At 36.1% G+C, this 26,073-nt stretch overlaps 1 protein-coding gene across 1 annotated transcript in view; it reads right to left on the bottom strand.

The window, feature by feature from the left end:
- Positions 1 to 26,073, bottom strand: part of Arl15 (ADP ribosylation factor like GTPase 15) — a 505,974-nt gene that overhangs the window by 220,713 nt on the left and 259,188 nt on the right. The window contains exon 4 of the mRNA XM_004623100.2: positions 25,250 to 25,458. Within this exon, the coding sequence (XP_004623157.1) occupies positions 25,250 to 25,458 (209 nt within the window). The remainder of the gene's footprint in view (positions 1 to 25,249; positions 25,459 to 26,073) is intronic.

Below are 26,073 nucleotides of genomic sequence, written 5' to 3'. Positions count from 1 at the left end.
AGGAAGAGAGGGAGGGAGAAATACACCCTCTGAAGTCATGCTCCCAGTAATCTGCCCTCTTCAAGGGAGACCCACCTCACAATACATTCAGCTATAAATCGATCAGTGGATTAAACCTCTAATTATCATAATTCTCTATGATCCATTCACTTTCCAAAAGCCCCATCTGTGAATACAAGACCATAGGGGACATTTTAGATTAGATTTACACCACAATAAATTATTTTAGTGGAAGAAAATCAGAAAATCTTCCATTAGTAACAGAAAATAAATAAATACATTTCACAATCATCCTTAATAGAGTACAATCTTCTTCACAATAGAAGTGGACTTTTTTCCCCCCCAAAAATGTTACTTCATCCATCACCAGATTCAAAGCATTTATCTAAATAAATAAGTAAATATTGCTCTCGGGATACTAGTCAACATGTGGATAAATCATAAGAGTTGGTGGTTAGCAAATTTAGTGGCTACGAAAGTCAATAAACATAAACTGGTATTTAACAGCAACAGCTATAAAATATCACATTATACATAAAGACTGGGAAAATGTGAAATCCACATGATTCCATATATTATCAAAGATTCACACAAAAGGAAATATACATCAACTCTGGAAAGTTCTTAGGCAGTCCCTGAAGTAGAATATGCATTCACCCTACATTTTCTGCTTTAGGTATGTATCACTGAGAAATGACTGTATAGATATGAATGATGCTTTAAAAATGCTGGTGGCAGCAGTACTTGTAATAACCAAACAATGGGAAAAACCTCCAAATCTGTCAGGAGTAGAAAGGATAGATAAGTGACACTATACCAATATGATAGAATTTTATACAGTAGTGAAAGACAATGAACCACTGCCTCAGAAAAAATAATCAAACCGGAAAACCATAAAATACATTTCTTTATAATTGTCAATCTATAAAGTTAGGGCATGGAAAAACGATTACACTTTTCACAGATATGCAGGTAGCTGTCCAAAATGTAAAAAGAAAGGAGACAAGCAACACACAACTCAACACAGAGGCTATATCTTGGTGGGGAGCTATGGAGATAAACACATGGGGCTACAGAGATGCTTCACAAGGTGTTGGCGGTGTTCTACTTCCTGACACAGGAATGGAGAGGAGAGAGTGGTGTAGGCCTTAGCTTTAAAAACTACCCACATATGTATGTTTCAGACATTTTGAAGTTTCCATGTAGTTCAAAAGAAAAAAATGAAAGAAGAAAGGGAAAGGAATAGAATGGAAAAGATAGAGGGGAAGGTAATTACAAAATCTTTAAAAGGTTGATAAGATTAAGCCTACCTTCCAGCGGACCTTCTTTAAAGCAAGAAAATACAGCTGCAAAAACTGATGTGGCCAGATATGAATACACACTACTGCAAGAGGCTATACTGACAGAAGCCTTTGGAGCTGTGATTAAATTTTCATTAAAATTTAGTAGGTATTTGTCATAATGCAGATGTTCTGTGGCTGGAAGCATTGGCATTTTCTTATGTGAAAAACAAAAGAGTTTCACTAGATTAAATTTCCTCCAAAAATTTTAAGTACTGGATAGAAATCAAAGGAATTTACTTTCACATTTCTTCAACTATTTGCAAGAAAACAAGAATAAGTATCAGACCACAGAAGAAATTTTTTCTTCCACACTTTGGAAATATGAAAGGTGCTATTTTTATGTAAAATCGTTTACCATAAATAGATTTCAATCCAAATTGTCCTACTGAGAGATGAAAAGGGCAATTAAAGTGTCAACACTCCCAAGACCAGCCAAACAAGCTTCTGGCAAATACTTATATAAATGTTTTTATAACCTATGTTTTTTTAAGGTCACTATTCAAATTCCATAGTTTTTCTTATCTCTGTTTGCAGAGAAACTTTCTCAGGTTTTGAAGGGCTGGACACTTAGTAAAATATTAAGTCAGTAGAGAAATTTTAAGCTTAGAAATCATCTACACAGCAACAGAGCTTCACTCATCTGTGCATACGCAGCAGGACGCCTGTAGGATCCAGAGACTGTCTGCACAGCATCTGTTCCAGCAGCCCAGTTGTGGGCCTTCTCCTGGACCAGGGAAACTCCATCTGGTCTAGGAAGCTAACTGTTCCCCAGGTGGTGTGTCCACCTGGCTAGTGACAGTTGGGCTCGTGCCACCTAAAAGGGCAGACACTTTTTGGCACTGGCACTTGGAACATTTCTTTAACTTAATGGCTAAGCAAGACTTGAGAAGGGGGAAAAAAGAGAAGAAAAAACCAGACAGAAAATTTAAAAAGTGCAATGAGCCTTGCTGATCCCTGCTAGAGAGTCTAGGTCAAGCTTAGAAGAGGCATTTGATGAGGTCGCCATGGAGGGTAAAGAGTGGCAGGGAGCAGTGCCAACTTTTGTCTTTCTTGGCTTGCCAACTCCTGGCAACGATGCTGGAAAATGAGACAACCCAAGTCAGACGCATTTCCTTTCCTTCCCTGTGTCTAGCTACTTACATTTGGCTAAGGGACAGCCCGCTGAAACTTCTTAAAAAAAAAAACAAAACAAAAAACTAAACATATAGAATCTACACTTATGTATCCCATAACCTTAGATCTAAAATACACATACAAAATAGTTTCTTTGTGAAATTCTATGTTGTGTATTTATTGTAAATGATATCCAAAACCTGCATGGAATTCTTTTGACATTTGGCTTTGGAATGTCTGGCACATTTTTGTCAACATTTTTAGTGATGAAGATGCTTTCTCCTAAAGAATAAGTTTTATTTGCTAGCACTATACAAGGATACTCAATGAATAAATATGAAATGAAAAGACTGGGTATGGTAGTGCACACCTGTAATCCCAGTGCTTGGGAGGCTGAAAACAGGAGGATCACTACACATCCGATCTATGCAGTGAGACCCTGTAGACCTATACTAAATAATACATAAATAAACAAATAAATATGAAATGAAAGAATGAGACAGAACATACACACATAGTTTTTAGACAAATCTACAGTGAAATAACTGATAAATCATGAAATACACATTTTTTAAATTAAAAAAATACAGCAAAGAGCTGAGGATATAGCTCAATGGCAGAGCACATGTCCTGCACATGGAAGATGCTGGGTTTGATCTCTAGCGCTGTGAAACATTAGACAAATCAAGCAAAAGGCAGAGAAATTTTATGGGGCAGGAGAACCCAGAACTAAAACAATCCTAGAGGAAAGGGGACACTGCTGAAAGAAGCAGACAGCTGCTCAAGGCAACAGGGTTGAAGGATTTACCGGCCTCCTCTTTGCATTTCTCCTTAAAGGATTTACACCCTTAAGTTCTAAGTCTTCTGTCTGTTAGTCCTGATGTACCTGGGCACCAGGCTCAGCAAGCTGCCTGTGTCCTTAGGAGTGAACTTCAGTGTCATCTCCGAACAGGTCACAGACATAATCCCAATGTAGAAGATCACTGAGCCCAGTTTTCTCCTGCCGAATCTTACAAAGTTATAAATTTTCAAAATGACACATACTTTAAAAGGAAAATAAAATCCAAGTCATAATAGCTCAACTTGTATCACTTTCCCCTGCAATATAATATACCACGAGTTTTGAGTCTCTGGGCTCAAAAGACAACATTCATTCTTTTTCAGTATCTTAAAAAGTCTCATTTAGTGAAATTCTGTATCTCTTCTGATTTGTTTTAATTTTCTTTTAAAAAGTCTGATTGCTTCACAGGTTCATCTTACATCTGACACATATATATCACAGACACATTTAGATACAGACATACAAAGGAAGTAATAGCCAAACACAAGGCTAATAATTTTAAATTTAAGATGCAACTCAACGTTGAAAAGAACATGCAGTTGAATTCTTGGCAGTCACTGAGAAGTGTCTACTGCTGAATGTATAGTGCTCATAGGTCGGCCTACAGAGTTTGCATTGTTCCACAGGAAACTCCATAGCACAGCTCAAACATGACTCTGGCATTGAGCCAAATGCCTGTGACAGAGTATTCTCTGGGTTCTGACGAAGCCACTAAGAGACTTAAGGCAGGCACACCAAACCTGGCCCGATGTGAACTGAGAAGACTTGGGAAGCATCTAGCTCCAGGATGAGGGCATGACACAGCCTGCTGTGCCTCGCTGTATACACTTTGGTGCCCATCACCCAACGTTCTATTATCCCTCCCCAAAATACAGAACTGAGGTTTGAGTTGATGTTCAGCTGGTGCTCTGCAGAGAAGAAGGTAGGTGTATAGGTTTCTAGTACAACTTTGCCTTTTAAATATCTTTTACCACTCAAAGACAAAGATGGATCATCAGATTTCTTTTAAATAAGAAAATGAGCACTGGAAAGTGTGCAGGAATGACTACACTGCTTCCCATCTCAAGTGTCAATTCTGTACCATATTGAAGGGACTATACTTCAGTGGCATACTCAGACTGCACCCTGATGACAGTGTCAAGGGTCTGATGTAAAAATAGATTTTAAATGTAATTTATAGGTAATTTATTTTAATGTTTTTTAGTACAGGGTATCACTACAGATAGGACTCAGTGATCCTTCTGTTTTCAACCTCCCAAGGGCTGGGATTACAGGCGTGTACTACCGCACCCAAGGGCGGTAGTTTCAGCTGCCTTCTCAGCTCACCCTGGGGGCAGGGAAAACAGGGCACACCAGGGATCAAACCCCAAGTCCCTGCATCTGCCTAAGCAGGCACTTTAGTCCACAGAGCTATCTGGGCAGCCCTTAAACATATTTTAGACAAATAGGTTTTTTTCACAGTGGTGTCAGAGTGATAACTGCTGCACAAGGTTCAGATTGTGAACCTAGTTCTTATTTCAACTGTCTTAAAATTGGCACATTTTCCCAATATGCTAAATGTGCTTTTGCATATTATACTACGGAGAAAAACAAAATCATTCTCATTAAATTTTGTCAGAGGTACTTTATGACAGTATTAGATTTTTAGATTCAAGAATAAAATATAAAAATAAGGGTTAGCAAGATAGCTCGGTGGACTAAGCGCCTACTTTCATAAGTGCAGTGACCAGGATTTGATCCCTGGGCATGGTGGTGCATGCCTGTAATCCCAGCGCTGGAGAGGCTTAAAACAGGAGGATCACTATGTGTTTGAACTATGTAGTGAGACTCTATACCAAATACATAAATCAAAAAAAGAAAAAAAGAAAGAAAATGAGCAACTAAGATCCAATGTACCATAAAAATGATACAAAGACTATATAAAGTTAAACTAATGACAAGAACACTAGTGTATGTAATTCACCTATAGACTTTATTAACATTTTCTCTTAAATATTCTAAAAATACGTAATGTATTTTCAGAATTACTATATATATATATATATATATTTTTTTTTTTTCTTTTTTCTTCTTTTTTTGGAGGAACTGGGGATTGAACTCAGGCCCTTGTGCTTACCAGGGAAGCGCTTATTCCACTGAGCCATCTACCAAGCCCCAGAAATACTATATTAAAAATAATTTATTACCATCATTTGAGTGGCTCTTGGTATCTGTTTCTAAATTATGAACTACTGTTCTCTTGCAGTTTTAAAAACTACCTACTTGGGACAGGGACTTGGTCTGGATCACTCAGTGTTGTCCAACAGAACATGGTACAACTGCTGGGCCAGCCAAACTCACTAAATTAATGTATTTCTCTCACAAGTATTTGCTGAGAATCTACCATGTTTAAGGAGCTGTTCTAGCTACCCATGAATATATCAACAGTCAAAGCAAAGATCACTGCCCAATAAAATTTGCCATCTTAAAAAAAAATGATCAGTAGTATTCCCTATTTCTGGAATAGCTGTGAGACTGAAAAAAGGTTAACAGTGGTATCAAGTCAAGAGTTAAAATGCTTTTTAAGAGCTAAGAAATATTTTTTCTATGGCTCTGTCCTCGATGAGGTCTAAAGCATTTTATAGCATAGGGAGAAGAATTTAGGACTCCATTGCCATTTAAGGTCATAACAGTAAAATATTACATACTGGTTATTATGTATGTATAGTTTACATAGTGTATGTTTATGCTAGTAAACGAAATTTTCCTTAAAAGCCAACCAGAGCACAAAAATCATGGCTGTAGGAACAGGCCACACCATCTCTAGGAATGCTTATAGTATGAAGGAAGCACTGTTACTTACAAACATTTTATACTCCTCATGCAAGTCCTAGCTATTCAGATTTAAGATAATATAAATCACAAAGGGTCAGTAACACCACCATGTGTTTTGGTTTCCATTCGTATCTCAAACACAATATTTTAGATTTTACATACATATGATTTTACACTCATCTATGTATATTAAATAAAATAAATAGAAGCTGGCACTATCAAATGTTCTTTAATCTCATAGGTAGATTTTTTTATTGGCTAGTCTACAAAAATGATAATCAAGTAAAGGAAGAATTGTGACCAGTAACTAAATTCATTTCTTAAACTCCCAACTTGAATTTAAAGGAATAAAATTTATTTTCAAGATTACTTTTAGGCTCTTATAGTAACCTGAGACATATAATACAGAAATGTGGAGGGTTTTTTGTTTGCTTTTGGTAAACAAATCTATTCTCTGACCTTAAAGGTATCAACAACAATAAGATGTCAAATGTAATAGCTTAAGCATGAGAGGGAAGAAAGACTTTACAAACCTAATTTGGTTTTATCATTTAACATTGTGATTGTACTCTATAGGGAAGACAGGCAAGCAAGTACATATATCCACACATACACAGAGGTATAGATGGGCAGGGACAAATTGAAGAGCTACATCCAGGTAATAGGATAGGAAATCCCAGGCACACTCATACAGAATTTCCCAATCAAAGTGAGTGTCTGATTAAGGGTCACGCACAGGGCATAAAAAGCACAACAACCTTGCTCAGCTGGGTCCCTTTTCCTGTGCAAGCCCACTGCAAAATAGGCCACACATAACAGGATGTTTAAACACTTCAGAAGTGAAAAAGAATTTAGGGTCACATAATTATTTCAAAAAGATATGCAAGACTGAGGAAAGTCTGAGGCTACATTGTTTGCTACAATTCAAAGGTGAGTTAAAACCAACTTTGGAATTAATAGCTTTCAGAGCTCTGAAGGCTTTTTCTAATGCCAGGATTTTGAACTTTGCAATTTAACAACAACCGTGCTGCTGGCCTTTCCTGACCTGTTGTGAAGTAAATCAGGCACACTAATGTGGGCTAACAAGTCTTTTTCACACTGTTCGACGCTCTGACTCTTTTTTTCTCAGCGGATGAGGCTTTCTCCCACTCTGTCTAGCCATGCTCCATCAAAGCGCACAGAATGGCCACTGCATTGCTACTCATTAGATCACAGGTTAGTCAAGTGGAACTGCCCAGGACTCCCAAAGGAGAGCTAGACTTCAAAACTCTGTCCATGTCAAATGAAGAAAAAACCCTGAGCGTGGGGTCACCCAGATCAATGATCAAAAGAAACTGAGAATGAAGGGAGGGAGAAAGCACACCCTTGTTTTTGTTAAAAACACACAGGTCTGATTTATTATAAGGGGGTACAGAGATAAGATGATAGGTTTTCTTCCTCTTACACCCTGCTTTCATTTTTTAACTATCTAGTTCGTTTTAATCAGGTCCTACTAGTTGTTAAATTTTTGGATGTTTACAACAAATCTGTGAAATTTTAAAAAACAAAAACATACCCCAGAAAATCCAGTTTCTAGGAGGTTTCTTAAATATTTCCCAAAACACTGGAAAAGCAATTAAAAGTAATAATCCACCATTACTGCTTGAGGATTCTATTTAAATCTGAAAAGAACTGGTGTGCCATACACTCTAAAATAATCCCAGTAACCTTGTGGACCTTCAAGCAGCATAACAACAAGGCTGTCAGTCACATCATGAGAACACACAAGTGACATGCTACAAAAGGCAGATTTCTGGGCTTCTGGGGCAGAGCCTAAAGAAACCTGCAGGTAGGCCCGTACCTTGTTCTATACTCTCCCACACTGTTATGCTTTTTAAAGTATAACACTTTATACTTGTTGCTGTTCCTTTTTTTTTTTTTAAACATAATGCTACTAATTTAAGAGCACTGAAAACCTGTCATATAGAAGAAACAAGGTAGAATGATATCTTTGAAACATTTTAAAGATCAAGTTAAAAAAAATAGAGATCAAGGTTTAGAAAAAAAATCTCTAAAAATGCAAACACCAAAAGATCTTTGCTTTTCTTGGGTTCTTCATAGAAGAAAAATACAAACGTTTAACACAAATATTATATATGTGAATAAAAGTGAAATTAATTGCTCACATTTAATTTTACAAAAGTAGTAAGAATTACATGTCTTTGCTCCTTTTTTTTCTGGGAACCGTGGATTGAACTCAGGCCTTTGCGCTTGCCAGGGAAGTGCTTATTCCACTGAGCCATCTCCCTGGCCTACCTTTTTGTTTTTATTGAACTATTTTTTTCCTTGTAGTAGGAATTTATTCTTTAAGCCTCCTCAAAAGTATGTAATCGGGGCTGGCCAGATAGTTGAGTGGACTAAAGTGCCTGGTTAGGCAGACGCAGGGACTGAGGTTCGATTCCTCATGTGCAGTGCCAGCCCTACCCCCGGAGCAGGCTGAGACGGCAACTGAGACTGGGTATAGTGTCATGCACCAATAATCCCAGCACTTGGGAGGCTGAAAACAGGAGGATCACTATGAGTCTGATCTACATAGTGAGAGCCTGCATATCCTGTCCTAAATACATTAAAAAAAAAAAAAAAAAGTATGTAAGCATGTTGTGGCAAATTTGAATGTTTTCTTTGCTGTTGTTCCACTTCTCTAAATTTTACCCAGTCCCCACACACTACATATTCCATAGACACTGCTCTAAGAATCTTAGTGAATATTAATAAATTTAATCCTCATAACAGTCCTGCCAGAAGAGAGGAACAGGAAAGAAGGAAAAGACAGTGAACACGGGTAGAGGCCTCTTTCATGCCAAGTCCTCATTCATCCTCACCATTCAGTCAGGAGGTAGGTTCTAGATCATGTCACCTCAATCCTACAGACGAAACAGATCTGAATTTGTCCACTGGTAAAAAGAAAAAAGGATTTAAATCCAGAAAGTTTGAATCTCTGAATTTTAGTATCATTTCCAATCCCAAAGAACTAAATTAATGATACATCAGGTTAAACACATGTGTATTTTATGACCTAGTAACTTCAGCTTTACACATATACTTGGAAAGTGTGCACATACACAAGTAAACACATTCAAAGATATTCAATAACTTTTTATGATCATAAAAATCCAGAAATCACTTAAGGTTGATCAGTAAGGGAATAAATAAAATTATGTCAGTCATTTCCTAGAATTGACTATATCAGTGAAAATGAATGACCTAGATTCACATATATAATCTAAAAACTATAATTTGAAAAAATATTCTATGAGAGGCTATTTAAGTCACACAAATCATTACTGGTTATTATTCAGAGAAATATGAATATGCATCAAAAGTATAAAACTGCACATCAATAAAAACATATGTCAAATGCAAGATATCGGCAGCATCTGAAGCTGTGGGGCTGTGAGGCAGGCAGAGAAAGGCCAAGAGGAAGGCTTGCAGTGCATCCATCTAGTACGAGTGGGCTCTTTATTGAAAAGACTGAAAACCAACACGGTAAACACTAATACTCACAAAATCTGGGTGACTGGTGGACAGATGTGTATTCATTGTATTATTTTCTATACTTGTCTAAATGCTTAATGTTTTAAAATTAACCATGTGACCACTTACATGCATAACTTCACATGAGTTAATCTCTCTTGTGAAATCAGAACACATAATTCCCGAGTCCTCTTCTCCTATGACTCAATAAAGTCTTTAAAACTGAAATTATGACAAGTTAGAGAATACATTATTATTTAACTGATTATATTATTCTCCCAGTGCCTTAAAAATACTGTCTTTCAGACAATTAATGTAGTCTGTATTTCATTACACTATTAAGAAAAGTTCATTGAGTTTCTAAGTTTTATTACCATATAAAAATTTGGTAATAAAACAGCCTGGCTTAAAACTGAGAACCTTAAGTTAGACCTGATCGGGAGCCGGGCAGAGGGGTATGTGCTTCTCATCTCCACACTGAGGAAGGCCGAGGCAGGATGAGCATGCGTGGGTAATTTAGACAGGGCCTGGAACAAATTTTTAAAAGCACTGAACAAGATACATGAGTAGAAATTAGAACAGCTTCGTTTAACTTGTGTACCTTTTTGTCCCTTTTAAAGGGAAGGGTACTGAGGACTGAACCAAAGGCCTTGTGAGGACTGGTTAATCACTAAGCTATAAGACCAGTCATTCAGATTGTTAAAGTGAGTTTGCATGAATTTTTAAAGACTGTACAATGGTCCATGAGATAAAATAAAAATGACAGAAATATTCTATAGGATTTTAGTCACTTAATATTCATTGACAAAGAATGAATGGATCATGTAATTTAAATTATGATTGTTTATAAACTTATACATATTTATAAACTGTGCTGGAGGAACATGTTATTCTAAAAGTAAGTACAGTGAAAATAAACCCAGGAAATAGAGCCATATCTCATGCTGTAACATCTTAGAAATATGACATATCATTAAAGAGCACACATTCCAGTTTCGCATTATCATAGTTAAAGAACTATGTGATAAAACTTTGACTGGAATACAAAAAAAAGTAAGTAATAAAGAAATTAGGATTTCAAAAATTCTGTTTTGAACAGATAAAATAATAAAATCACAAATTCCTATTGAATATGTTATGTTAATGAACTGCAATGTATAGGGCCTCATGTACAGTTAGCATAAATCTAACAAAATATACTTTTTATATCTGTATTGCTAGAATTAATAGTCTAAATAATTAAAGAGCAACAACATTCAGAATTACTAAAAAAGACTATTTCTCTAGTTCAGAAAATTGACAGTTTTTAAAATTTAAAATGAAAAGAAAACAAAGAGCTTTGGAGAGATAAAAAGAGATGACCATGTTATTTAAAAGTTTCTGTTGTAAATAGGATCTCAAGTCCGCATCTTGTACAGCAATTAACCACTAAGAAGAATATATGCAGTGTATTAGTTATTGAAACTGTCCTACCGATTTGATTTGAATCTGTCTCATTGCTATCTGTTTATCAATAAAATTATGAAAAAAAAAGTTTCTGCTAATAATAATAGATTATTGTGGGCTGGTGAGATAGCTCAGTGGTCTAAAGGGCCTGCTTAGGCAAGCTTAGGCAAGGTGGTTAGATCTCCAGCACCACATGCTGTGCCAGTCTCACCTCCAGGGTGGGCTGAACTGGCCACACAAAAAAAAAAAAGAAAAAAGAAAAAAAGATTATTGCATAAGCAACTAGTGACCTCAACTTTTGGTTTCCCTTAAAAAATGACCTTAACTAAAGCATCTACTTAGAACAAGCTAAGCAAAAGCACAGGGACCACGGTTCAATCCCCAGCACCACATGCCAGCCAGCCCCGCCCCCTGGTGGGCTGAACTGGCCACACACACACACAAAAAAAAAAATAAATAAATAAATAATGAATAAAAATTAAAAAAAAAATGACCTTAATTATAATAACATTCATTGAAAAGAACTAGTGTTAATTAGGAAACATACATAAATAGTAGTCCAACTTAAGCATAAAGAAAAACATCAAAGTTAATATAAAACTACTTTGTTAAGATTTAGATATACAATGTCCCCTAAGGCCTTGGTGTTCACAAGTATGGGTTTCAGAAGGTGATCAGATTGCGGAAGTTCTCTATCTAAATGTACTATTGGGAGGTTAGGGCTGATCACTGAAGTCACGTGCGAAAGGGGTTAGCTCCATCCTCAGCCCTTCCTGGCTGCCACTGCCCGAGCAGCTTCCCTCCGCCATGCCTGCCCCATGCCCTTCTTGCCTTTGAGCCAGTCGTTGGCTGTGGACTGAGACCCCTGAATAGGTGAGCCAGAGCACTGACTGCCTTCTTTAAATTAATGGTGTCAGTCAGGGAAATGGCTCAGTAGAATAAGTACTTCCCTGGCAAGCGCAAGGGTCTGAGTTCAATCCCTGGTTTTGAAAAAAAAAAAAAAAAAAGAATTAATTAATTAATTAATGGTGTCTGTCTGGTCTTGTGTTCCAGCAACAAATGACTAAGACACATGGGAAATTGGCATCCATTTTTTTTAATTTTTTATTTATTTATGTGTGTGTGTGGCCAGCTCATCCCACCAGGGGGCGGGGCTGGCTGGCATGTGGTGCTGGGGGATTGAACTGCGGTCCCTGTAATTTGCTAAGCTTGTTCTAAGTAGGTGCTTTAGACCACTGAGCCACCTCACCAGCCCCTGGCATCCATTTTTAATTGCTCAAAACATGCAAAAAATATACTGGCTTAGATTTATGAATCTCTACTCACCCATTTAAATAATTCAAGTATTTAGGCAATTTTCCCATAAATTTTATAAGAACTAATTTAAATGCAACTTCTAGAATTGATTAAAATGTAAATCTTTTTTTTTCTTTTTGGTGGAACCGGAGATTGAACTCAGGTCCTTGCGCTTGCCAGGGAAGCACTTATTCTACTGAGCTATCTCCCTGACCCCTTTGTTTTCTTTTTAAATTTCCGTTTTATTGGTACATCCTTGCAGTACATGAAGTTTACATTGATCTCAGGGAGTAAGTACATTTACATAATACATTTTGATTCCATTTTTCTCTTTTATTATAATTTTATTTATTTATTTATTTAAATTTTATTTATTTATTTGTATGTGTGTGTGTGTGTGTGTGGCCAGCTCAGCCCATGAGGGGGCGGGGCCGGCTGGCATGTGGTGCTGGGGGACTGAACCGCAGTCTCTGTGCTTTGCCAAGCTTGTTCTAAGTAGGTGCTCCAGACCACTGAGCCATCTCACCAGCCCTGTAATTTTATTTTTTAAGAATAAAAACAAGAGCAAAAAAAAAAAAAGCAGCAAAGACAGAAACAACAACATATAACAATACTTACGTTACAGATTTTCAAAACACAAATATCTGATTAGGGGCTGGGGAGATGGCTTAGTAGAATAAGTGTTTGCCTGGCAAGCACAAAGAACTGAGTTCAATCACCAGTTCCACCAAAACAAACAAAAAAAAAAAAAAAAGAAAGAAAGAAAAGAAAAACAAACAAAAACTGAAAAAAGAAATGTGGGGCCAGGGAGATGGCTCAGTAGAATAAGTCCTTGCCTAGACTGTCCACTATCCACTGTAGCCTCTCTCAGTAAAGACTTGTAGTGGCTTCACAACCACAGTCCAAACTAAATAATATTTTATAAGTTCTACATGTTAGGGCTGGCCAAATAGCTCAGTGGATTAAAGCACCTGAAAGCAGGTGCAGGAGTTGGGGGTTCAATCCCCAGGCCTGCCATGCCAGCCCCACCCCTGGGGTGCACTGAGACAGCAACTGAGACTGGGCATGGCGGTGCATGCCTGTAATCTCAGCACTTAAGAGGCTATGAGTCCGATTTAGTAGTGAGACCCTGTACACCCTATAGACCCTTCCCTAAAATACAAATAAAATAAAATAAATTCTACATGTTAAAAATTATACTGTACTATGCAACCTCCATATTATTTAGCAACTTATATGGAGAGCCATCTTCACACAAGGCCTAACTGGTTTTAGCTTTTCTTTTAGGAAAATGATTCCAGTTATTCTGTGAAGCCATTTACCATCTAAACATTCCTTAGAGAGCATTACTTTAAACTTCAGAATCTTGTTTCAGGAGTCATATGAGCGAAACTCAAATTACAGTATATACTGTGTGCTCAGTACAACTGAATTCACACAGCCCCATGTGTTAATTTATAGAGCTGAACAAAACAAAATGAAACCAAATTTAAGTCTTTCTTATTGCAACTTACGACAAGTCCAATCAGTAGCAAACTACCTGATAATCTTCAAAATGAGATGTTATTTTTCTCCATTAGACTCTGGTAGCATACCCTCTTGTTGGTATTAAAAGTCTACATGACATGGTCAATCAAAATTAGGTAACCCTTCTCTGAAAATATAAATACCGAAGGTGGTTATATGAATATCTAGAGTGTGACAAAGTAATGAATTCACAAAAGAGATATTACTAAAGAAAGAAGAATGAGAAACTGTAGATTCTAATAAACAAAAGAAGAGGGACAGGAGGTTCAGTAGACAAAACATTCAGGTGTGGACATTTCATTTCTACCAGAACCTATGTGTGGTGGAGACACACCTCTTCCAAGGGTATTTATTTAGTCTACTTGTAGAATTGAATGTCAAGCTTTCTGCTTTATCAGCGGTACATGTAAATCACAGATAAGGAAAACAAAGTATTAAGGAGAAAATTTCCAATTCTAGTAGCAGAGTATTCAATTTCCCAAAATAGAACATTTATTTTTTTATTGTATGCTTTTGTTTTTAGGGGGAGATGGTAAAAAAAATATGTGATTTGCATATTTTTTCTAACACGTTTTTTAGAAGTCACTGCCAGAAATGAACTGATTTTCTTACCTGCTCTTTTCATGCTTTGAATTAAAGATGTCTACCTCATTATAAGCCTTACTGGCTCCCCAGACTTTCTGTAGTCTGGTTCTGCTGTGATTACTGGTCAAAACCTTTAATTACAGTATATAGTTTGTGCAGCTGCCTGGAAATCGGTCTCGGGGTCAGTGGCTCTTCCAGTTCCCTCTAAGCATTCTTCTGAAGCAATATTGCTGAACTGAGGTCATTGTCCCAGCTTTCTGGTGTGCTCTGGCTGTTGCACACCATGAATAGCATTGCAATCACTCTAGCAATTGGTTCTTCAACTGCCTTTAGGTTGTCAATTGTAATTCATTGGCTCCAGGCACCTTTTCTCTTTTCATTCTCTTGAGGTCTTTTATTACTTAATTTGCAATAATATTAGGGAATGTCTTCTTCAGACGTGTCACTGGTGCCCTTCTGATTTGGAGAGTAGGAGTACATTTGACTTTCATACATGTGCTTGTTAAAATGTTTCAGAATTTCCTTCATCTTTATGACTTCTGATGTCAGTCTGTGTACTTACATTGAGAGGATAATGCTTTATTCTTAAATCTTCTCTACAAAGAATAATCTAAAGAATTCTCCTTAAAATATTCTTATTAGGGTTACATTATATAATCAGTGACTTTTTAAAATACCCAAAGGCAGAATTTTCCATTTTATAATAAGAATTAATTAAGCTTCCATACATTCCTCCCATAACTATGTTCTATCCTCATTTGTAATATATGAAAATCACAATTTTGAGCTCTATATAACTCAAACAGAACTAAGACATAAAGGTCTCTGAACAGAAATCGGTGTCTACATTCTTAGAAATTTTTAATAAGATCTATAGACATCCACTTGAAGACTACATAAGAAAATGTTCAAACCATTCAAAGTAAGTTCAAAAAAAAGGGGGGGGGGCCTGGTGAGATGGCTCAGTGGTCTAAAACACCTACTTGGAACAAGCTTGGCAAAGCACAGGGACCGTGGTTCAATCCCCCAGCACCACATGCCAGCCAGCCCTGTCACCAGGTGGGCTGAGCTGGCCACACACACACACACACACACACACACAAAGAAATAAATGTAAAAAAAAAAAAAGTTCCAATGCTAGTCATTACAGAATCAAAAGAAATTTTATTTTTAGGAGAAAGAATAAAAACATCTCTTGGTCTACTGAAGAAAAACCTCTATAGTGTATCATGTCTTATATGTTTAGTTCTGTATAAAATCCAGCAGATTAAGCCTGCTCATTAGGCTCAGCCATCCCAGAGCAACCCAGGGTATTTTAAAGCAGACACTATGTAATAAAAGTAATGATAATAATTATCATAATGATAATAACTAACGCTTATTGTGCTTTTTATCTTCAAAGCACTTTACTGACATTAACTATGTATCTATTTTAAAATTGATTTAACCTGACAAATACTTTACTAACTTTTTAGTGTTTAGAATATGTGAATGAGTTTTGTTTTGGAAATAAAAATAAATAAATAAATAAATGGAACTGAGGGCAAAAAAATGCTACTGCTGACTTCAGCTTCAAAATCGTTCATTGCCTTTACTTAATAAAGATTAAGGAAGTACTCATTTTTGTAAAAAGCAAAACTGAGAAACAAAGTAATGGTCACCAATATAACTATTCAAATCCACATTGTTTTATAAAGACTACAGAAAAACCAACAGGCTGGTGAGATAGCTGAGGGGACTAAGTTTCTGCTTAGGCAAGCGCAGGGCCTGGGGTTCTAGCCCTGGTACCACATGCCACACCGGCTCCACCCCCAGGTGCACTAAACTGGCTACCAAGTCTGGGCATGGTGGTACATGCCTACAATCCCAGCCCTGGGGAAGCTGAAAACAGGAGGATCACCAAGCTGTGCAGTGAGACCCTACACCAAATACATAAAAAAAAAAAAAAAAAGCTTGACACTGTAGCTCAGTGGTAGAGTGCTTGCTCAGCATGCACAAGACCCTGAGTTCAATCCCCGGTACAAGAAAAACAAAAACAAAAATATTGGTTAATAAAATTACTCTCCAACTTCTTAGTTATCAGTATTATGAAATATAAAGTATGTATAGAAAGAAAAACGTGTTACAAGTGAGAATATTTAAAGAGGGCTGGGGATTTAGCTGAGCAGTAGAATACTTGCCTATCAACCTTGCATTCTTGGCAACAAAAAAATTTAAAAAATAATGTTTAAAGATTCATCTAAATTGCACTAAAGTAACAAAATTATATTAAAGGCTAAATGCTTTCAATAAATTCAATCAGTACATCAAAGCCTTCTCAACTATGTTCCCATACAGTTTCATTATGTACCAAATGCTACAAGAAAAACATAAGTGGTAAAGATAGCTTGCAATGGTATCAAATCAAACAGGCAATTATTTTTAAATGTTTAAAAGAATATTAATTGATAGATGACCTGCCACTTTCTATGAGGGATTTTGGGAAGGAAATAGTGACTGGGTAGAAACTATTAAACAAGATTCTACAGTGGAAAATAAAAAATGCAAGTACATGAAAACATATAAAATGAAATATTACAAGTGAAGTCTTTAAAAACTATTAGCATCATTAGAATGGTAAAGATTTATGGAAATATGATTCCCAATAATCAGAGGGTCTTACTACAGGGGAAAACAAACATCTTTATATTCAAAATAGATAAATGAGATTGAGTAAAATCAGAGTTCAAAAATCTGGACAACATTGACAGCACGAGTCCAGTAGGAAAGTACGTGAGATGAGATGAGATCCCTAAGTAGTCATTCTTTCAAACAGCACATACTCAGAAGAAAGTTAAAAACAAAAAACAAAAAACACCACACATCATAATTCCCATCCTTCAAAGGCTTGCATCACAAAAGGTAAACAAAAAAGTTAACAGGCAACCAAGGGCCAGGTGCGGTGGGAGACGCCTATAAGCCAAGCACTCAGGAAGCTGAGCCAGGAGGATCACTGCAAATTCAAGGCAAACCTGGGTTACATACAGAGCCCTATTTCAAAACGCCACAAAAAACTTAGCAATCAACTTCAATTATTATGATTTTAGTAAGTCCTGCATACCAGGGGAAATCAGAAGGGAGTATTTAATTCAGCCATGGGAACACAGGAAAATGTCCTTATGAGACACAACACAACATAAGGTGGTTTTCCTACAGAAAGTGGATGTACACGGATGTGACTAAGACAGGTGAATCCAATTGTCAAACACATTAGCATATAAGATCTGTTCAGTTTCATTTGACTGCAGAAGAAATTAAGAATATTAATGTTTTTAACAGAGGCATCATGAAAAATATATGAGCAGTTTGCTCTGGTTTGTGTTGAGCAACAAAAGGAAAAGGGCAACCTGAAGATGCGAACTGTCAATCTGCAGAGAAGCTCTGCAAAGACAAGCAAGAGAACAGGACAGTGAAATCTCTGGATATGGAAAACAAATGGGAGTAAAGCTTGCAAAAGGCTTCAAACACTTCCGAGTTTACATTAAATGATGATATATGTATACTTAATAAAGGATAAGAAGCTGAAAATAGTTTATAAGAAAATACAATGAATAGACTTTTATTTGCAGGTATGCTGTCATATTTTCAAATATTTTTTTTCGTCTCCTAAATAGTTTTCTTGCTCAAATGGACCTTCCTCATATAATGCATTTGCAAATGAGAATGCCATTAGTTTTCAGTAGGGATGACACATACTCGTCATATTACCGAGTACATGCAAGAAGCAAGAAACATGCGAGAACGGTGAGATAAAGCTGAACAAATGTAGAAACAGGGAAATCAACCAAATTCCTTATTTTTCTGTAAGAATACGCATAAAAACGGAATGAATGTAGAATAAATAAAATATTCTGGTGATTTCAGTACTCTTAGTTTAAAAGTTGCTCTTTAAAATACACTTATAATGACATTTTTGCAACTAATGAAAAATAGCCAATTTATCTTTCTTTATAGACAGGCAAACTTTTAAAGAGATAACTAAGTCACATTCAGTGGAAAACTCACTTCCAAACTCTTTCATTGTTTCCTCAGGATTTAACTGTAACAGCATGGAATGGACAAAAAATAATTTGAATCTCATATCATTTTAGAATAACTACACATCCCATGTGGGCCATCCAAGCTGCACACCCCACAAGCATGAACACTGCTGTCTGTGAAATCAAATCAGCACTCAAAACTGTTGCCAAGAGAAAGGTCAAGGTACTTGGAAACTCCTAGATTTAAGGTAATAAAAATACAAAAAAAAAAAAAAAAAAAAGATTTAAGGTAGATGATGCTTCACAAAGATTATTTTACAAATACATTTTTCTCAATATGTAAGAAGTAATATTTTATATCAATCTAAATAGCTTATATGATTTTACCAGTCTTTTTTCATTTTTTAATTTATCTTTATTAATTTTATTGAGAAACAAATAGCAATGAGACAGTTTCAAATCCAATTAGTAGGACAGTTTCAATAATTAAAACATTGCATATTGTTGTCTTCATAGTGGTTATTCATAGTACAAGACGCAGACCTGATATCCCTTCCAAACACTTTTAGTACAAATCTTTCTTCTCACTGAATTAAGAGAAAGTAGCTGTATATCTATCCTAACTATTTTGTATATACAGATACAAAATGGTCTTTCATTTATATCCCCTTTTTCTGTTTCGTTTTGTCAGAGATGGGTATTCCAGAGCCATTTAAATATTGTAGGTGCATGAATTCAGCAAAATAATCCAATATAGTCCAGTAGTCCATAATATAGTGGGTTATCTGTAGGACTTTACCAATCTTTTCTAATAAAAGATTTGTCATGTAAAATCCAAGAAGATACTTGTTACTTCATAGAGCTACCAAAAAAAGGGACGATTGCTTGTCAAGCACTGTAAGTCTAAAATAAAAAAAAATTTGAACTAAAGTATTATTATTTGGTGGCACATACTAAAGAAAGAGAAAAAAGTACATAATGTGGAAATGTTATAAGAATCACAATTAAATGTGATAATTAAATACCATAAAAACATACTAACACTGTTTCAGAAAATATCCAGACTAGAAAATAAAATCTGAAATTACCCCTGATGCAGTATTAAATGCATTGTTCAAAAACTCTAAGTAAGGGCCGCCAAATAGCTCAGCAGATTACAGTGCCTGTTTAGGCAGACACAGGTGTCAGGGGTCCCTGGACCTGCCTTGCCGGCCCTGCCCCCAGGGTGCGCCGAGACAGCAATTGAGACTGGGAGTGGTGGCACACACCTGTAATCCCAGCTCTTGGGAGGCTGTAAACAGGGGAGTCCAATCTAATAGAAAGACCTTGAACACCCTGTAGACCCTTCTCTAAAATACAGAAAAACAACAACAACAAAAAACCCTTCTAAGTACTTACAGCCAAAATGAAGCAGAATTTTGAAGTCAGTAATGTTTATAGTGTTTCAAAAATTATTTCAAGTGCTTTTCTCACATTCATATTCTATATAAGTATAACATCACATTCCATGTATCATAATAAGCTAAATTTCAATTATGTAAACATTTAGAGATAGTCTAATTATAAATTTTAAACATTAATTTTGATTCCCTAATTTAAAATCTGGCTTTTTCTTGTGCTTATTTCTTGATAAGTTATTCAATCAACAGCCATTTAATCTTAAAATTCTACCTCAATAACCTGTTTTTATATTTCTCAATTAATATTTGCCTTAATAGAAAATATTCTACAACACAATACATTTGATATAGTATTTATGAAAATGTTATTTTTAACTTTAAGAATATGGATTAAGGATATGGATAAATATCAAATTAGATGAGAGTGCTAAAAATATGGACTATTTCTTTAACATTAACAAAATGTGTCACTTCATAAGCTATGGCAATACTCAAAATGAAAATAAGACTTTAAAAAGTTAAGAGGTAAAAGAACCACAGTCAACAACTGTGTAAAGGGAAAATAGGATATTTATTGCATTTATTGGCTACCACATCAACTTCTCATAAAATCTTCCTGACCTATAAAATAACTTCAGAGCTGAAGTATGCTCTCTCATGGGAGTTGTAAAACAAATTAGATACAATTACAATTCAATATAAATAAAAAGCCAGTCTATTTGCCCTTAAGATTTCTCATTTTATAGCTTTATCTTTTAAATTACACCAGATTTTCCCCAACCAGATCAAGTGGACTGCTTGGCATAATTATAGATTTTTCTGGTATGTTTTCTATAGAGAAAAATAGCTGATACAAGTGAATTCTGGAAAACTGTGTTAACTACACCTCCCCAAAGTGAATACAACAAGCAGCTGTTTCAAGAATTGCTTGGCTTTCAGACAGCAAATAAAGGGTGTTCTTTCCCTCAGTCTTGCTATTTTTAAGTTATACTTGTTCAGAAACAAAAACAAAACAACAACAACAACAAAAAAAACCTCCATAAGAGTATACTATAATTCCCAAGGTACATAATCTTAAAGGTAAATTATACTATAAACAAGAATCCACTTCTCAAATGGCAACAAAATAATTGGGCATATTGCCTTCGACTGTGGGTTACATAGCAATTTTAACCATTGGCTTTGTTTCTTAACTCAGTGCTTCACAGAAATATAGCAGCATTCATACTAGGGGAAGGGACTCAAAATTTAACTTCTTGGTGATTTTTAGTTTTCCATGGAAATCCTGTGGTAATTCTTATGCCTGAGTTTCACTGGAATTTATCTACTTTTTTTTTTTTTCTTCCCCCAGAACTGGGGATTGAATTCAGATCCTTGCATTTGCCAGTCAAGCGCTTATCCTACTGAGCCATCTCCCCGGCCCCAAAAGTGCTTAAGCTTCATATTTTAAATTTCCTCTCAGTTTGGGAGAATGTTCTTCCTTCCTTTCTTTTTTTTTTTTATTTTTATTTTTTGGAACCAGCGATTGAACTCAGGCCCTTATGCTTGCCAGGGAAGCACTTATTCCACGGAGCTATCTGCCCGGCCCCCATCTACTTGTAAAGTCAGTAATACTCTGACATCCTCATTAAACATATGAACTCTTTAACATTTAACTTTAGTGACAGAATAATGACCCATTTTTTGCATAAACCATCAAGTGTAATAATTTTCATTTCAGGGAGAACTTTTAACTGTATGAACGGGTTGGTCAGAGTTTTTTGGTAAGCTGATTGTATCTCATGACTCTTAACAGAATTTTGCCTAAAACAGAGTAAAATGCCTTCTTGTAAACACCTGAAAATCCCACAAACTGTACACAAATACACAGATCCAGTGCTGTTATAAATGAAATTTTAAAAGGAAGAGTGTGCCTAAACATATTTCAAGTATCCTGGGGCTTACATGCTTCCCAATATTCTACCCAAGCCTAAGCCCAAACAGTTTGGGATTATTATTTACACTGGTGGTTCAGATCCACATCTCCATTTTATGCTGACAATAACATACTGACTTAACTCTTAATACATTCCTGAGAATATTTCAACAAAGCATTATAATACACTATACAGAGAAACCTCTTTGCCTCTTTGTCATCAAGAAATAGGAAAGATGGGGGCTTCCCTTTCCTGTTGGGGCAACTCCAAAGTAAATGTCAACATTTTATTATGCTTCGACATACTTCAAGATCTATAAAGGTATTTGTCCTTGGACCTTGATAAATTACTCAAACTGTTAACATGAACCTGCACATGTTTATTTGTTTCTTTCTATTTTTAGGGAAGGGTCTAAGGGGGTTCAGGGTCTCACTACTAGATCGGACTCATAGCGATCCACCTTTTTACAGCCTCCCAAGAGCTGGGGTTACAGGCTTGTGCAACCATGCACAGTCTCAACTGCCACCTCAACATGCCCTGGGGGTGGGGCCGGCACAGCAGGCCTGGGGATCAAATCCCCAGCCCCTGGGCCTTCTTGCAGGTGCTTTAATCTGCTGAGTTATTTGGCTGGCCCAAACCTGTACATGTTTATACAACCAAAGTAAAAATGTTTTACTTAAACCAGTTTTGAAAATGACACTACATAAATTTTACTATAACAAAAATGTTTAAGGAAAATTAATTTCAAAATTGATACAAATGAAAAGGAGGAAGAAGGGTTGGAGGGAGGGTAGGGGAAGGGGGAAAGAAAAGTATTAAGATATATCATAGAAGTACAAATTTCCTATGATGAATGTGATTATATACACCTAAAATGTACCAATAAACTTAATTTTAAAAAGAAATCAATCACAAATGTTTCATTACATGTAAGTTTACAATTGTCTTCAAACCATAGCTATGATCAATCTACACTTAAAGCCATCTGTCTGTCTGTCTGTCTGTCTGTCTTTCTTTCTTTCTTTCTTTCTTTCTTTCTTTCTTTCTTTCTTTAATTTATTTGGTACAGAGCCAGCCAAATAGCTCTGAGGACTAAAACACCTGCTTAGGCAGAGCACAGGGACCAGGGTTCGATCCCCAGCAAGCCATCTGGCCTCACCACTGCCTCCAGGGCGTGCTGAGCCACCAATTGAGATTGGGCGTGGTAGTGTGCACTGTAATCCCAGGGCTTGGGAGACTGAAGACAGGAGGATCACTATGAGTCAGATCTGTGAAGTAAGACCCAATAGTCCCTGTACTAAAATACATTAAAAAAAATTTTTTTTTAATTTGGTACAGAATCTCACTATACAGCTCGAATTCGTAGTGATCCTCCTAGCTTAGCCTCCCCAGCACTGGGAATACCGGTGTGTACCACTACGCTGGGCAAAAAGTAATCACAGAAAATGGGTCAGAGCTGCATTTGCTTTTTTCCTAGGATAGACAGCCAGCTAAACTACACAAGGAATATTCAGAAACAATTAGCTGCCAAAAGCTTCCTTCACATAACATAGCAGTCTTTACTTCCCACAGATAAGATTACTATGAATCATATATTAGGGTTAAATAACACATTTGTCTCCATTCTATTATGTCTAAAGAAAAGTTTCTTTTAAGAAAATACCCATTATCAGATATCATAAATAACTTGCAAAAAAGTGATTTCAAGTTATAAATATATCATATCTGTTGCATATCATACCAGTATGACATGCTTTATATTATCTGTATTTTATAACTATACAATTTCCTCAATAACAATCAGAATAACACTGTATTTCCAACAAAGCATGTTACATCAAAAACAAAAGTTATACATATAGCAATCCATCATTGTGTATTACAATATTCCTTTTAGACAGAAAATCTGATAGTGAAACACTAAAAGATTTACCTAAGCTCTTCAGAACAACTGAGGAAGTTTTCACTATTACATATGCAAGATGTACACAATAATGACTCTGTAAGCTTTTCTGCTTATTTTTAATTACTTTTAAATTACTAAATGATATTTCTCCAAAACCCATAAATAACAGGGTACTAAGTACTTAGTGCCCAATGAGAAGCCTAAAGGCAGATAAGAACTTTAATAACAAAACATTAATTTTAAAAAAATTTATGAAAACTGTCTATATTATATGTCCCTTTTCTGCTCCATATTTTAAACAGCATAGTAAATTAACCAAATAATCCCACTGAATTTCAATAATCTACATCATTCCCATTTTATAGGTCAGAGGCCAGGCCCAAGAACAAAGTTATTTGATATGGGTCACACACCACCTGTGCGAGAGGTCTGGAGTTAAAACATATAGGTTTTTGGCTTCCCATTTATTTTTTCAAAGTAAATGGCAATGTTGTCCCTGTTAATCATCTTATTCCAAGGCCTCTTGAAGAAGCATACAATGTCCTGAAGGAGTTGAAGAATATATACTCAAAAGTACAGGTGTAAAAAGATATACCTAGAGTTTTCATTTCACTGTACTTAGGTTATAAAGCAGTATTATTTAAGTTTTAAACACTATCTTATTACTCTAGTACCATGAATTAGAAGCTTGGCTGAACAAAATACTAATTGCTCAGAGTTATTTGCTTCTATAGGAAAAATATAAACTACAAAATTAAAATGAGAAAATTAAAGAGTGGACTCTTATTCAAATGTACTTAGTGGGCTGGAGAGATGGCTCAGTGGTCTAAAGCACCTACTTGAAACAAGCTTGGCAAAGCACAGGGACCGCGGTTCGATCCCCAGCACCACATGCCAGCCAGCCCCGCCCCCTGGTGGGCTGAGCTGGCCACACACACACACACACACACAATAAATAAATGTAATAAATAAAAATAAATAAATATTAAAAAAAAGAATTCAATCCCCTGTAACAGCAACAAAAAATTAAAAAAAACAAAAAACCAAAAAAAAACAAATGTACTTAGTGACTTGAAATTGAAATCAAATTTTAGCCTGGATGATAGCCCCATTCCTCCCAGGGGGCAATCATTTCAGAGGGATAGGAACATGACATCTGAAGGCAAGGGATGCATGGGAATGCACACAATGCATTTGAAAAATTGGAGAAGAATGAATTAAATTGATGGAGTTAAAAAAAAAAAAAAAAAAAAAAACCTTAAATAGGCCTTTAGCCCTTCAAAGTAGATGAGAATAATACATTGGCAGGTTTTCAAACACAGTTAGAAAACAATTTGTACAGTATTCTTCAATTAGGATTAAGTATGTAAACTATCAAACTGAGCCAGGCTTTCTAAAAGAACCATAGTTTCAAGATCAAAATAGCATAACTGCACATCCCTAAATAAACGTCTTTCTAGATTCCAGTACGGTAACAGTAGTCCAATAAACAACAAGGTAAACAAAAGCCACCACAATAAAGAGACCTACCTCTTGCACTGAGCGTGCTGCTGGCTTGTCTTGATGATTGGCCAATATTAAAAAGGGTAAAGTGCATAACTGTGGGTGTTGAAGAGCTGAGTGCAGTTCATTTCTAGCAGTTTCTAAATCATCCTCTGAAGAAGCACTGTCTAATACAAATATTACCCCTTGAGATCCTTGGTAGTAGCGACTCCAGTATTTCCGGATATTATCAGCTCCTGTCAAAAAGAAAACAAAATTGTGCTTTTTGGAAATGGTTTTCAGAAATTGAAAAATGTTCTCAACAGTAATTTCTGCTAGAAACCTTTGCAAAATTCAGAATGAAAGTCTATAGGATGGAATAGAATTCTAATCTAGAACAGATGATGAGAAAGAACAAAGATGCTAGCACCAAGTGGCAGACAGGATATTGAAGAACATCAAACTTAAGTCATTTCTCTCAACGTTTACGTCACCGTATGTGAAAAAGAACTGGGGTAAGACTAAAGTCTAAAGAATGTTTCCAGATTCTGCGTAAGAGTCCTAACTACACTATACTTTTTATGAATTGAGAATAGAACTGAAAAAGTAGAACCACCCAATGCTCACCAAGGCTTCTTTCTGTCCCATTTATGTTAGTTCGGCAATAATTTGATGGCATTCTGCTATGGTTTGAAGTATTCACCCCCAATTCAAATGCTGAAAACTTAATCTGCAAATTTATGTTCATAGTATTTGGAAGTACGTCTTTCAGGAAGTAATTAGGGGTTAGTTGAAACATTAAGAGGGGCCCTGATGATATGTAAGAGGTAGAGACCCCCAGCAGGCATGCTTGTGCTGTCTCGCCATATTAT

Source organism: Octodon degus, unplaced genomic scaffold, assembly GCF_000260255.1.
Source record: "Octodon degus isolate 3935 unplaced genomic scaffold, OctDeg1.0 scaffold00001, whole genome shotgun sequence".
In the NCBI taxonomy this organism is placed as follows: Eukaryota; Metazoa; Chordata; class Mammalia; order Rodentia; family Octodontidae; genus Octodon; species Octodon degus.
The sequence above is the reverse complement of the archived record's forward strand: the minus strand, read 5'-3'. Positions and strand labels throughout refer to the sequence as shown.